The sequence below is a fragment of the Salvelinus sp. IW2-2015 genome, linkage group LG1 (assembly GCF_002910315.2).
Source record: "Salvelinus sp. IW2-2015 linkage group LG1, ASM291031v2, whole genome shotgun sequence".
Taxonomy (NCBI): Eukaryota; Metazoa; Chordata; class Actinopteri; order Salmoniformes; family Salmonidae; genus Salvelinus; species Salvelinus sp. IW2-2015.
In genome coordinates, this window is record NC_036838.1 from 44611051 (window position 1) to 44626854 (window position 15804).

General features: G+C 42.7%; 1 protein-coding gene across 5 annotated transcripts in view; it reads right to left on the bottom strand.

Annotated features, from left to right (window-relative positions):
• Nucleotides 1-15804, bottom strand: part of cadpsa (Ca2+-dependent activator protein for secretion a) — a 160900-nt gene that overhangs the window by 118603 nt on the left and 26493 nt on the right. For all 5 annotated transcript variants that reach the window (XM_070445154.1, XM_023993798.2, XM_070445155.1 and 2 more), the window contains exons 3-4: nt 10695-10808; nt 8836-9168 (exon numbers count right to left, since the gene is read on the bottom strand). In XM_070445154.1, coding sequence (XP_070301255.1) covers nt 8836-9168; nt 10695-10808 — 447 coding nt within the window. The remainder of the gene's footprint in view (nt 1-8835; nt 9169-10694; nt 10809-15804) is intronic.

Genomic DNA, 15804 nt, shown 5'->3' on the forward strand with positions numbered 1-15804 from the left:
TGTGTCTCCTGACCAGACCAGCCTAGTCCTGCGGCCATGAAATAATACAGTAAGAATAAAAAACAGGCATGTAACTCTGGCAGAGAGTTTTACGCCCTGTGCCAAACAAGTCCAGTAGAGTCTCTCTACCCATGCTACATAACCCTCTGCCAGGGCACTGAGGCATTGTTCACAACAACATTGAGAGAGAGATGGGAAACAAGGGAGAGGGTAGATGAAAAGAGAACTAGAAATTCTGGCAGAACACACAGACTCGCCTACTGAGAGTCTTTGCTGCATTACACCAGAGCAGTAAAGAGAGAGAGATATCCCTGTCATAATATAATCAGATCTGATGTAAGCAAGGCCAACCATAATTAGATTAATTAAATCTGCCTAATCTCCACCGGCCAAAGCTGTGCACCTGATTGCCACACCATGCATCTGACTGTGTCTGTTTATCAATGTGTGTCTGAGAGAATTGTGTTATTATGATTGTGTCCGTGTGTGTGTCTAGATTAAACAGATGCTGAAATCATGCAGCCTTTCCATGACTACTGTCAGCATGCACTCACAGGCCCATCCATGTCAACAGTCTCCCTGTCTAGAATACAACTCTTCAACATGACTTCTCCTTCCCTCCCTCTGTAGGCCTCCAGGGGACAGGGAACCCAGAGGGGAAGGGGGGGGGGGTTGTTTGATATTAGTGAATTATAAGATGATGGTCTCACTCTTCATTCACCCCATCCTCTCCCTCACTTCATCCATCCCTCTATAAATTTCTGTCTCGGATTCTCTGAAAATGTCCTGTTCTCTCTCTCTCTCTCTCTCTCTCTCTCTGCCCACGCTACATACACCCTCTCCACCCTCCACCCTCTGCCAGGGCACTGAGGCATTCTTCACAACAATAATAAGAGAGAGGGATAGGAAACAAGGGAGAGGGTGGATGAAAATAGGACTAGAAATGCTGTCAGAACACACAGAGTCTTTACTGAAATGGTTTGTCGAGATCGGTGTGGAAGAACTTGACTGGCCTGCACAAAGCCCTGACCTCAACCCCATCGAACACCTTTGGGATGAATTGGAAGGCCGACTGCGAGCCAGACCTAATCGCCCAACATCAGTGCCTGACCTCACTAATGCTCGTGGCTGAATGGAAGCAAGTCCCTGCAGCAATGTTCCAACATCTAGTGGAAAGCCTTCCCATAAGAGTGGAGGCTGTTATTGCAGCAAAGGAGGGACCAACTCCATATTAATACCCATGAATTTGGAATGAGATGTTCGACGAGCAGGTGTCCCCATACTTTTGGTCATGTACTGTATGAATGTTATCAGAGAATTGACCACTTCCTCCAACAATATACACAGTTTGCAGGAAAGGCATTTCCTTGTACTTGAGCTTTAAAAATTGAAACTTAAACAGTCTGCCTGTTGGGATTGCAGTTCTGTGGTGTGGACAGCTGATCACTTTCTTTCTTTCTTCTCTCTCCATCTCGCATCTTTACCTCTCTCCCCTCTCTTCCTGTAGTCACTCCCTTCCTGTCTGCAGACTACAGTGGGAAGGGGGTTTTGTACAGTAACACAGTAGCTTGTGTCTGGGAGTGTGCGTTACCAGGTCGCACCGTGATGGGGTGGGGAATTGTGTGAAAGGACGGACTCACTCACACCTGTGATCCGAGGGCTTATAGTGTAATTCTCGCTCTCCACACCCACACACTTTGTATTGGCAGCCCTCCCCCAGTGTGTATGGGATATATGTGGGGCCACTGTGTACTCTTTACATTAATCCCATCGCAGTCCTACCTAACACAGAGCTCAGCCCCTGATGCAAAGAGCCGATTCTACTTAGAAGTCCCTTCTACCTAAAACGTACATTTCCTCAGACAGAGGAGCACTGCCTGTCTCTTAATGGTACTGTATATCATGTTCCCTGCCCGCTTAATTGAGTAGATCCCACATCCCACTGGGTTAGGCTCTGAAGTCTGTCAGTCAGTCAGTCAGTCTATATGTCTGTGATCTGTAGTATCCATCTTAGCATCATGTTGTTTTAACTGTAGTAGCCGTATTATTGTATTGGGTGGCAATCGATAGTGTATTCTGTCCACTGGGAGAGTAGCATGCTGGACTATCTATCTTTTTCACTCACTCACTCACTAGAGCGTGGAGCCTCTGTGTCTGAAGGCCTGCTCACTCCATCATTAGGTGTGAAAACATCCATGGGTGTGAACAGCTATAGTGTAACCCACAGGTAGAGGGAGGCAGAGCGGGGAGAAATGTGGATAAGGGTTATGTAGACTTTCCCTCTCACACTTCTCCATATTCAGGTTGATTGTGTTTAGATCCCAGGTCAGGACCCTTGGCTTGATTGAGTTTAGAGTCAAGTATGGTATCAAATCAAATCAATTGTTTTTCTTCAAATCGAATCAATTTATATAGCCCTTCGTACATCAGCTAATATCTCAAAGTGCTGTACAGAAACCCAGCCTAAAACCCCAAACAGCAAGCAATGCAGGTGTAGAAGCACGGTGGCTAGGAAAAACTCCCTAGAAAGGCCAAAACCTAGGAAGAAACCTAGAGAGGAACCAGGCTATGAGGGGTGGCCAGTCCTCTTCTGGCTGTGCCGGGTGGAGATTATAACAGAACATGNCAAGATGTTCAAATGTTCATAAATGACCAGCATGGTCAAATAATAATAATCACAGTAGTTATCGAGGGTGTAGCAAGTCAGCACCTCAGGAGTAAATGTCAGTTGGCTTTTCATAGCCGATCATTAAGAGTATCTCTACCGCTCCTGCGGTCTCTAGAGAGTTGAAAACAGCAGGTCTGGGACAGGTAGCACGTCCGGTGGACAGGTCAGGGTTCCATAGCCGCAGGCAGAACAGTTGAAACTGGAACAGCAGCAAGGCCAGGTGGACTGGGGAGAGCAAGGAGTCATCATGCCCGGTAGTCCTGATATATWTTTTTTTTTAAACTATTCTTCATATGTTTAAAAAATAAACTGTTTTAGTGTGGGGAAAACAACCAGGTTCTATTTGTCTGTTACAATTGTCATGGCTACAGTCTTCCTAATCTGCTTGTTCTCTTGTTTTCCACTTTTCAAAGAAAAACACAGACACACACACGCACGCACACAGCTCTGCCAGCGTAAATATTTCAGAGTGCATGAGAGTCTGTTCAATTGTTAATTCTATGTGCAGAGAACTTGTTGCACACTGATGAGGTGATACTACCCTGTTTTCCTGGGTGAGGACACAGAAAATTCATATTCTTGTAAATCAACACTGTATGGAGGAGTTGGAATTTCATAACATACAGGTGTTCAGATATTGTTTCAAGTTTTATTAGTCATATTTACGCATACACATGGCATACATCGTCCAACGAAATGCTTACCTGCAGGTTTATTCTCATCAATGCAACAACAATAAGAAATAATACAAGATAAGAATACAAACAAAGTAAATGGCTTAGTAGAATATATATATATATATCACATACAATACTGTTCAAAAGTATGGGGTCACTTAGAAATGTCCTTGTTATAAAGACAATTTAAAAGAATTGTCCAATAAAATAACATCAAAATGATCAGAAATACAGTGTAGACATTTTCTTTTTATTGGCCAGTCTGAGATATGGCTTTTTCCTTGCAACTCTGCCTAGAAGGCCAGCATCCCGGAGTCGCCTCTTCACTGTTGACATTGAGACTGGTGAACCCACAAATGCTGATGATCCAGATACTCAACTAGTCTAAAGAAAGCCAGTTTTATTGCTTCTTTAATCAGAACAACAGTTTTCAGCTGTGCTAACATAGTTACAAAAGGGTTTTCTAATGATCAATTAGCCTTTAAAAATTATAAAAACTTGGTTTAGCTAACACAACGTGCCATTGGAACACAGGAGTGATGGTTGCTGACAATGGGCCTCTGTACGCCTATGTAGATATTCCATTTTAAAAATTCAGCTGTTTCCAGCTACAATAGTCATTTACAACATTAACAATGTCTACACTGTATTTCTGATCGATTTGATGTTATTTTAATGGACAAAAAAAAATAGCTTTTCTTTAAAAAACATGGACATTTCTAAGTGACCCCAAACTTTTGAACGGTAGTGTATATATTTGCATAAGTATAATACAGGAATGCACAATTTATAGTCTAATATTTACATGTGTTTTGGGGAAGGGGTGATTGGGGGGCAAGTGTTTTAGATTGTGCAGTGTTTAGCAATCATTATAAGAGTCTGGTAGCGGCAGTTGTGATGTGTGGGGGGGAACCAATCTGGTCTGTCTGGTTTAATATAGGCAGGGTGACAACAGCTGACAAGGGAGGGAGGGAAAGAGAGGTGGCCATGTTTACTGTCGCCATGGGAGCCATGAATGAGCAGACAAAGGATATGGTGTGTGTGTGAGACTGACAGCAGAAAGGTTTCACAAACAAAGACAAAGACAAACACACACACACACACACACAGCATAACAAAATACAGCACCACACAGTCTGGACCAAAACAAAAGTCCAGCATCGAGATCTACTTCAAATCTTTCAGACAGATCTCTAGTATGATAACAGCAAGGTCTTTGATGAAAATGGAGGATATATTACTTCCCCATCTCTCCCATTCTGTAAATCACAGCAAATGTATGCATAGAATGGAGGGCTTTCAAATTGTTGTGTTGATAGCCTTGTTTATGATTCTAAAATCTAGACTATACATATTAACTGAGGTGTACAGTAAGTGACTTGAGTTACTTATACATCGAACAGAAACATCTAAAGACTCACTCTGATGACGGCTGTTGTTTTGCTGTACCACCTCAAGTGGAAAATAACTGATAAAAGTGACTTCTGCCAGAAATTGTCTGTGTCCTGGGGTAGGCAAAATGTTTTTGTCAAACAAACAACTGTTTGCGTTGATGTTTTATATTGTTTTATAGTTAACCGATTCCACAGGCTTTATGGACAGTGTTTATATGGGGCTTACGTTTCCTTGAAGTTAGAGAGGCAGACCAGTGGCCAGAAGGTTACCAGAGAAATGAAAGAGGGAGATGAACTGGCAACCGGAAGGTGTGTGTTCGTGTTGTGTGAGCAGAGCTGAAGGCAAATTATCTGCCTCACCAGAGCTGGATTAATAAAGATACTATTTATTTATCATGCTGATCTAACGTTGGATTTGTGTTTCCATAGGAGTCCCTGGGCAGAAAGCAGTGTAGTCACCTCAGCCATGTTGTGCTGTTGCCTGTCCATTCTGACCAATTACAGGCTTTCATTAAAACAGCGCCAGGCGGTCGGCACGACCATAAATCCATAACACCAAACCCCATCTGATAAAAAGGAACAACACCCACACTGTTCCACCCACACTCAGGGCACACAGGACTGAAAATCAATTCATGAATTTATTCAATAACTGAAGTCATCATTACAGGCTAAAACACATTCTTCAGAAGACAAAGAGTCTCTGCCTACTATCATAGGTTACACACAGTGGTGAGACGACCTCTCATTTTAATTTAGTCAGTCACTGAGGTTGTTTCTACACAGAAAGGTTTACAAAGTCATGAATTGCACTACTGGCATTCAGTTTGCTGAGAGAGAGTTTCTCTCCCACACACCACACACACACACACACACACACACACACACACACACACACACACACACACACCACACAACACCACACCAACACACACCCACCACACACACACACACACACACACACACACACACACACACACACACACACACACACACACACACTGTGATGCGAGGGAACCATCTGTCTCTCAATCTCCTTCAAAAGCATTCAACACACAACCCGAAGGTACATGATGACAGGTACCTGAGTAAGGACACAGATGACAGCTGTTCTGTCCCTCATTTCGGAAGCCAGCAATTTGGGCAGCAAGCGTGGCAATAGGCCTAGCTGATAATTGAGTTGCGGCTGTCAATTAAAATAATTAAAATATGTGTGAAGATAATGTCATCAGTAGTAAATGTCCCATTAATCCCTGTCATTTGGTTACATACATTTCTGTTAATGCATGTATTAATTAAAGTAATTTACCATCATTCTCAGAGTGGAAATGTTGTTTGCAGAGTTCACAACCTGCTACACTTGTAAGAAACAAGTTTTGGTTTATTTCATAACCATCATTTACGAGATTTGTCAATTTTTTTATTGTCTTTTGTTTGGAGTGCTCCATGTGAGCAATGACCATGTGTCTGTTTTCTCTTTCCTGATAATGTTGAGGGAGCAACAATCTCCCCTCGATAAGCACCCATCCTCGGTGTGAAAAAGCAATGGAAGTTATATGTCTACTGCTTCATTGGCCTATAGGCTATGCACTCATTTCTTTAGCCGTCAATGGATGACGGTGAATCAATCTGCCCATATGGCAGAGGCTGGTGATCTCGCATTAGTTGACTTTTACCTTAGATTTTATTCATTTTAATTCAGATTTTTACGATTAACCACCTGACAATGATTTTGAGAAACAAAAACTATATTTTAATTATTTATTTGTTAATGCGCATATGAAAATCAGAAATGGTAGGATAAATTGCTTCCCCAAGCTTCCCCAAACTTGAAACTATGAAGTCTTTATAAAATAATTGCCTCCACTTTTCCAGGGTCGGATTTTTACCTTGCTTCAAAAGCTACTTTGAGGCAAGGTAAGACATGCCTTGTGAAGAAATATTTTATGTAGGTGCTTTTCTGTTAACCAATTCGACTTGATTCATGCAAGTGATTGATTGATCATTCCTGCGAGGAATCTTCACTATCAGTATAAGCAATTTGGCAGTATGCCCAGAACATTGCTTTGAGAACCGAAAGGGGTATCTCAATTTCAAGGTATCAGCTTGGAGAGAAGAAGCCTTGTTAGATATTGGTCGGTCACATGCATGAACCAAACGCTAATAATGAATAATGAATAATGTAAATCATGCAAATATAACTTGTCTGTGTAAGCAGTATATAAGAGAAATAACGGGACTGCACCAGCAGAGCTCCCGACCGATGTGTACTATGGTGCTTTAGGTTTTTTGGAACCTCTCCAGCTTGCTGATAATAAAGAATGATTCATTGAGTACTGACATCAGGTGTCCCTGGTGGTAATTTCCATGACAGCCTCATAATATGAAATAAAACATTCAGATTTCAAACAATTAAGTGTGATTTCAAAATGCATACTGCCTCTACCTCACTAAAGTGGTGGGTGATGCGCTGATATCCTGGTGCCTACACTTGAATGGTGAATGGGAGGTGCACTTCAATGACTAGTTGAGAAATAAAAATAGTTATTTTTAATCGTGCACCAAAACTGTTAGCATTTAGAATAGTTATGCAATGAATGGGCTTATAAAAGCACACGTTTTACTCCAGCAGCAACCAGCTGAGGAGCTGCAGGAGAAATCTGTGCGCGTGTGATAGTTGTGTTGGATAAAAAACATACATGATGACTAATGAAAATACACACAGGCCAATTTAATTCCACTAAATTATGCAAATTACTTATAGACTGATAAGCATGACGGTCAAATGTATTTACATCAACTGGTATTCAATGAATAAAAAGCGTTATTGTTTTTACAGGTCATTTTGGCAGGCAATAGTTTTATTTATCAACCTTTTGGGTTTTTTTATCGGCCAAAAGCCGGCTATTGTCTAATGGAAACCCTGGTGTGTGTATGTGTGTGCGCGTGTGTGCCAGAGATTGAATGTGTAGTGGGTGTTGATATTGACAGTAAATGTGTCTTTAAACTATGGCAGAAGAAAACTAAATCATATTCTTGAAAAGAGGGCAAAGAAAAGAGTAGGGGGTAATAGGTAGGCAATTCCATTCGCAACAAAATTGCACAATGTCAGAACTAATTCCATGTAACACACAGCAGGTCTGTGCAGATTTATCGTTAGCACATCCTACTATGTCTCTGCCAAAGGATGAGTCACTAGCAGTGCTAATGTTCATGGGCTGGCTCTGCCTTTCCACTGGAGCCTGGGCGTGGACCGGGCACATTACTGAATGAAGCAGTGGCAGAAAAGTAATTTCAATCTTGGCCTGGACTACAATGATACACAGGTCTTAATAATAGAATGGCTAGGCCTACACACATACTGTATGGCCAGCATCGTGTGTGTGTGTGTGTGGCACCTGAATGGTTAATCCCGGACAGACAAAAGGCTTGATGATGACTTGAGACATGCTAAAGGGCTCACTACACCTTCCATTGAACCCAGTATGACTGGTATGTGGACCCCCTCTTTAAAAGCCACTATCACCTTATTATTCTGGCGGCCTTCTCAGCCACCCTCTCCATTCAACAATGATCAATAGCTATCCATTCCATTCGCTATGATTACAATATGATTGCAGTTAGCAGGTGTATTGAGTCACTTCCAGCCATCACCCACTTTCCTTGTGACACAGTACCTTGGTACTCACACTCATCTATCGTTCTACTTCCACACCACCCACTCTCTCTCTCCATCTCACAATTGTCATATTTCCTTTGCAGTATTCATTCCTCTTTCCTGCTTGGATCGAAGGTTAAAGGTCCAAAAGAGTATTAAATTCCACACTGAAAGCTGTGCTTTCCTGTGACAGGTGACAATTCATCTAATAACCCTGAAAGGCTTTCACGGCACACTTTTACCATTTCAACCCATTGGAACTTAACGAGAAGCAAGCCTGAAGTTAAAGCATTAAAGGGTTGAAAGAGTGACACTGCAGCTCAAGTCAACTATCAGACCGGGAGAAAGGAGTGAAACTGACAAATCACCACCAGGTAAAGTGTTAGTGTTTTAAGACAAATGTCTAGTAAAGAACATGACATGAAGCTCTTATCTCACCTGGCAGGCGTTGTAGAGGAGCTGGTGCTCAAACTTCTTGATGCCCAGGATGGACTGGAACATCTCGTAGAGCTGGTCCTTACTGAGGATGAGCTCTGAGGCTGCGCTGGCAGTCATCCGTTGCTGGTGCTTCCTGGGGTCCTCCTCTCCACGGTAGATGGTGTCAAACTTGGCCATCCAGGAGCTGAGCACAGTCTCTTTACTCAGACCGTCGATCTCGGGCAGGCTGCGGACACGCTTCTCAATGTGCTTCTTGAAGACCTCCCGCGAGTCACTGGCCGAGCAGCCTCCGCTCTGGACCATCCGGCACACACGGTCACTTTTCAAAAATATCTGTTGTCACGGTCGAGAGCAGAAAGAGGGCGTTAAGCATGTGGATTAAACATTACAGGGCAGGAGGAACATACAGGAGGACGAGCATACAGCGTGGTTGAGAGGTTAGGATAAATTCCATTTTAACTCAATTCCTGAATGGGAAATTATCCATTATTTTCTATGAGACATTCTCCCATGCAGCTGTGTACAGTAGCCCTGGTAGCAGGCTGACACGTCTTTGCTTCTGGAGGGACATGAAATGAAGACGCAGCTGCAAAAGAGGGTTTCTGAAGTACTGCTTCTCTCTTTGAGGCTTTGCTGCAGCTTCATGACGAAGGTGCAGAGGGAAATAAATGATTGTAGTTTCAATTCAATCTGACATTGTATTGCTTCTCTGTTTAATTCCATCTGCACATATATAAGTTTTCACAATCCCCACAAAGCAATTTTCCATGCCAAGGGTTGTGGGTTAGAGAAAGAGAGAGACAGAGAGAGAGAAAGACCCAAATGACTGCCTGACTCAGATGTTGGCCCTCTCTCTATGTTGCAACCTCCTTATGGCTCACAGTGACAGACTCTCTGTTCCCAATCAGTGCCTAACCCAGGGCGAAGACAGAAGGCCACAGCTCTGAGCCTGGATGGACACACAGATACACAGACATTTATCACTCTGTCTGGAGCCAACTTTGGACACTTGACTTGTTCTGCAACAACAGCAGTGCTCTTAGTGGGCCAAAAAGAAGGGAACATTGCACAAATGGGAGTGTTAAATATAGAAACTGCTGATATAGAAAATAGAATTGAAATGTTGTCTACACATTGTCACTTTCACGTACAGTAGCATTACCCTGAGTTCTGCCAACAAAGAGCACCCTAGGTGTCTCTACTCCAGTCTCCAGAGCAGGTGGGGATGAGGGGAGTGTGTAAGAATCCAGAACTCAGACAGTAATACCATTATGCTTTAATTAAATTGGAAAACTGGCTTTAGCTTTTTCAATTCACTCATTTGGGTTTATTAAAGTGCCACATTGATTAATTCTACTGGCAGAGTAAATCCTCTTTTCGCTCAATACATTTTCTTGTCTCCTTTTCTCTAACTTTTAGGAAGGTTTGCAAGTTTGTTCTGAACCTCATCCTTCTGTGATTTCAGAGTGAAGGTGGGCTAATTGGATGGGATGGATAGTCAGACTCAAAGCTAAGGGCACATAAATTCAGGTTAGCAACTCACATAGCTGCTGTCTGGACTGAATATTTCAGAGGCCTATTTTGGGAAGTCCAATTCATTTGAATCTGTCAGATGCAGGATGAGAACATTAATAAGACTGCCTGGAGGAAGCAGCCTGTCTGTGAGTTCCACATCACTTACCAGACCAAAGGTGAGTCATCTCCTCAAATATCCAGACGGACTGGTCCGTCCGCGGAGGACCATTTAAAACAACAGGATAATCATTACGGAATAAAAATCAACATAAAAGACAACATACACTTAACATACTCCCATACAGACCTAAAATAAAACACAAACACACAGAGTTGGGCCTCACGTCATAGTAGCTTTGGACTGCATTGATAAAGGCCTCGTCTGCCACTATCTGGGTGTCACCACTTAGGAAGGCCTGGAAACGCTCCTTCACTGTCTGTAGCTGCTGCTTACTGATCTGAGAGAGGAGACAGACAGGAGAAAGTCAATATAGAGAGAAACACAACAGAGTGATAGGAATCATCTTAACATCAAGTTCTCATATTATATTACTTTACTTCATACAATTCTATTGTCACAGTCCCCTTATAAAATAAACAACTTTATATAAATGTTGAACAGAAAAGTACTTCTAAGTGTCTCTCTTCCCTTACACAAAATCTTCTTCAAAATTCAAAAGGCATTTGCACATCCGAGCTATCTTTGTTACGGGTGCATGGTAACAATTTAAAAAGTTGTTAGAATATTATAAACCCACACACTGCTCTTGCTAGTATCACTGCTCTTTATTAAGCTTTATGTATCATCCTCAAGGCCTTCGTCAGAGCTTTTGTGAGGGTTTATAATTTGCACCCTTATGTAGACATTGCTCCACCCACATCCGTTCAATGCATTAAATGGGGTTGGAGTCGAGAGAAAATAAGCAAGTGTTACTAAATATAACAATGTGCATTTCATAAGTATTAAAATAAAGTGTGTACATAAAACGTATTAAACACGTCTGTAAAACCACAATCAGGACATTGACGTATTAAGTAAGCTTTCATAAATCCTTGGGTACAGTGGAAGAAAACTGTCATATTTCATTGCTAAACTGAAACATTGATTGGTTTAAACCCAGTGTTCTCCTCTAACATCCTCAGCATACAAATCATTTAAATGCCTTATGCAGCCCCTGTCCCAACACTCATATCTAAGTCCTCACATTACCAATTATAGATTTCATGATTCGATCTCATGCCCTTTTTAACATACACATCTCTATTTGCATACTTCACTGAGCGTTTAAGGCAAAAAATGGCCACCTTAGTTGTGAATTACAGCCCTCACCGAAGTTTTAAAAACTGGGGTCTCCCAGTCTCCGCTGACAATAACAACAGGGATGTTTTTTTGCATTAAAATGAATTAGTGGTGCAATCGCTGTATGGCAAAAAGGCATTATCTCTGATAATGGTACAAACAGATGCACAGTGTTACACTCGCCACACGGCAACAGGACTGATAGGCTATAAATAAATGATGGGGTAATAAAGATGTTCAAAGATAGATAGGAAATTAGTTTGGGCTGATGTTGCCACAGTAATACTGCACTGGGCACTTGTATATTGACCTTCTCGAGCTAAATACACAGGCTGGTAGGAGCAGATAGATAAGAGAGCAGGTCTAACTGGGAGGATAGAGAAAGGCTGCATTTACACAGGCAGTCCTATTCTGATCTTTGCCCAATTATTGGCAAAAGAGCTGATCTGATTGGTCGAAAGACCAATCAGTGGAAAAGACCAGAATTGGGCTGTCTGTATAAGTGATGTGGCAGAGACGAGATGACACGAGTCAGTATAGTCATAATGAAACTTTTATGCAGACCAAGGTCCTATCTTTGATGTAGGCTAGTGACTATAACCCAATGGCGTCAGATAAATGAAGCACTTGTTTTACAATAACACACTGGTCCATCAAATCAGTAATTTATCAAAGTCTTTATCACACACTCACAACATGTTGAGGGGAGGGTAGCCAACCATTCTGCCATCATTTTGCCAAGGAACACGATACTGTTCTTAATTCAAATGTATTATCAATGCTCCCTTCATGTGGTCTCTCTCCTTTGTCCTCTACACATTTTCTTTCAGCCTTTGATATCTGAGAGAAGTGAAACACTAATGTCTAAAGACACGCCTACCAACCCACCCCTGGACCTCCTCCCCATCTGTCCCATCCCACCGCTGCCCCAAGTTACTGTTACCGTGGTCACCATGTCACAGACAACTCCACAAAGCCCTGTAGTAATTTCCCTGAATGGGGTCAAGGTTCAGAGTTCAACATGACCTTTCCATTACCAGCCTCTCTGTCGAGGACTAAGCTGAAACCCTGATATTATCAGTGGTCAGGGTAATGATTATAGCACAGATTATAGCTATGGAAGTGACATTTATCAACCATCCAATATATAGAGAAACTCAACAATTTTCTGAGATCTAGTGAGCTCCACTCAACCATCATCAGCTGTGGATCTTCACCCTACCCAGCCCCATTCACCTCTCTGCCAAGTACTGATAAATAACCCATGTTTGGGTGAGAGGGATGTCTCAGCAGACCAGCTGGGCCACAGGGTATGATGAAGACTGAACGCCAGCCAAACCTCTCACCTCCAGATGCCTACCACAATCAGACCCATGTGATTAATCAGCAGTGGAGCAGATGGAGTGGGCATCGTGTCTGGGGTGAACTACAGTACCACAGACTCTCAGAGATGTGACCTAAGTAGCACAGCAGAGAACTTCACAATACCTCAAGTCATCCATCCATCCTGGAACACTCTCTCTTCCTCTCACACCTCTAACTGGTCTCCATCCTTCCCTTTAAACACTCTACTCAATCCATCCACTTACACGCTGGTGTGAGTGTATGGAGGAAGATCAGCCAGCCCTTAGTTTTATAGACCCTGTATGAGGCCACAACACAGACCAGATTCTGATATTACTGCCGCAGTTGATCCGGTTGTTGGGCAGCTGTCCTTCAGCCTCATTCTCTCCCTATATGCACCGGACTGTGGGTTAAACCGTCTGTAGGACCAGTAATACCCAAAAAATGCTTCATCCACTCTAGCTTTGCTGTGAGCACACCAAGGAGAGCAGTTGGAGGTCAGTCTACCTTCTGGGAGGTCAGCCTACCTTCTGGGAGGTCAGCCTACCTTCTGAGAGGTCAGCCTACCTTCTGAGAGGTCAGCCTACCTTCTGAGAGGTCAGCCTACCTTCTGGGAGGTCAGCCTACCTTCTGGGAGGTCAGCCTACCTTCTGGGAGGTCAGCCTACCTTCTTTATTATGACACTCCAATTATGACACTCCCTGTTCAAGTGTATAGAGATACCATGTCATTGTCTACTCTCAGATAAATCTCACTTACTCACTCGTACCAATGCCGGGTGAGACTAGACGCTATAATGGTCTGTGTATACAGTTTCCATACAGTACTGTCCTTTTCAGAATTAATTCCCACAGGACTCTTATGTGCCTAACAAAGCATTGAATTGTATTTGTTTACATTAGAATCCATCAAACATGGGCCTAGATTTACTAAGCGCGTGCACCTGTGCCATGTTCACTAGCCCCCTTTTTTATTGCATCTTTATTACTTTGAGTCTGTCCTTAAATTAAATGACCTGCTATGTCTGTACAAGAAACATGGCACATGCCTGTGTGTAATTATTTATAATATGTTTAAGATTGGCACTCTGACAATGTTAGGATTGATTGCTTTTTACATCCCAGATGCAAAATAAAATATAATGATAGAGATATTGTGGATAGACTACGTAAATAAATGTGTGTGTCTGTGTAATATGATATCCTCATCCTAAGACAGAGAGGAAAAGCCTTTAGGGTTCTCTATAGATGCCTGTCTGACAGAGGCAGGCCAGCCATGGCAGCACTCCAGAAACTACACACACCAACACACTAATACAGTAATACCAGGGAATTACTAAGGAGAAGGTCAGTGTTCTGACTGGGGTTTGGCACACTGAGTCAGTAGTTACACTTGCCTTTTCTGCCAGCGTTTTAGTGATGAACAGACACAAAGCAAACAGGCACACTCCAAACATTGGAGGACCAGGAAGAGAACACTCCATATTCCAATCACTTTGGTACAGCATAATGTATGTGTATGAGATCATGTTGCTATGACATTTTACTCTGTGTCCTTCCATTAGATTAACAGCAAAGTCATAATTCTAGAAATCTTTTACGTTAAAATATATATTCTTAAGTAATTTAGTCATGTTTTCCCAGCTCAAGCAGCTCAGACTGTGTTTCACTTACAGATAGACACCAGTGGTTCAACAAGGTAACTTAGTCTCTATTCTACTCATTGACTCAAGTCCTCTCCCGTGTTTTACTGCGTCCACTCCACTTAATTCATAGCGCAGTACCGGCCCTAAGCCCCCGAGCTAGCAAGCATCAGGCTGGGGGTTTATGTAATGCAACACTTTAATGCCATGAATCTAATCATCTCTGGCACAGGATGGAATATTCCCTCGAAATATTGTTTTACCGAGCCAGCTGGCCACAAACAATGCTGACTCCTGAAAAGGCATGCTCTTTACAGGGTCATGGAGCAATACATTGTGTGTATAGTAGGAGACTGTGTTATGAATGTTTTGTACAAACATGTACTGTATGTTGCACATACTTCAATGCAGATTAAGTCATGCGTTTTTTCAGTGTGCATGTTCACACACCACGTGTATGTGTGTGTTTGTTTGTTTCATTCATTATGTTTGTAAGAGTGTAAGCATGGTCTGTATGCCTGTGCCTGGCACGTGCCTTGTATCTCGTAAGTGAGCGTGTCCTGTGTATGCATTAGTGTTCATCTAACGATACAGTATCTACATTTCCTGCCATGATTAGTACCCTGAGCGTGACCAGAAGACGGGAGACAGTGCTCACATACCCAGAAGCCCACTGTGCGTGGGTTGTGACGTGTGGGTAGTGACGGACGGACCCCCAGTGATACAGAGTCCCCGTTAGTGGTGTGTGTGCGTGTGTTTGCATATGAGGGCATGTGTGTGTGCGAATGTGTGTGTATGCATGCATACGAGCATATTGTGTGTGTGTCTGAGGTAAAGTCCTCTTTTCATGTCCCCCGGGGCGCCGTGCTGTGTTTACCCCCACACAGGGAGCTCTGTGTGGGGGTGGACACATCACAAAGATCCCTGGTCCTCCAGGAAACTGGACCTCTGCTGATAATTCCCTCGACTGTCATCTTAGACATGAATCTCTATTTCTCTCCTTATAGTATCACAGCTTTTCACAGCTCTATTACTCTGTTCTCTGCAATGATCATTGCCACAGCTTAATGTCTCTGTTGCCTATAGAACTACCTTTGGCACTCAGACAGGCTCTAGCTTACAATCTTTAAGACACATGCATTTTCTCACAAACAAGAACATACACTCT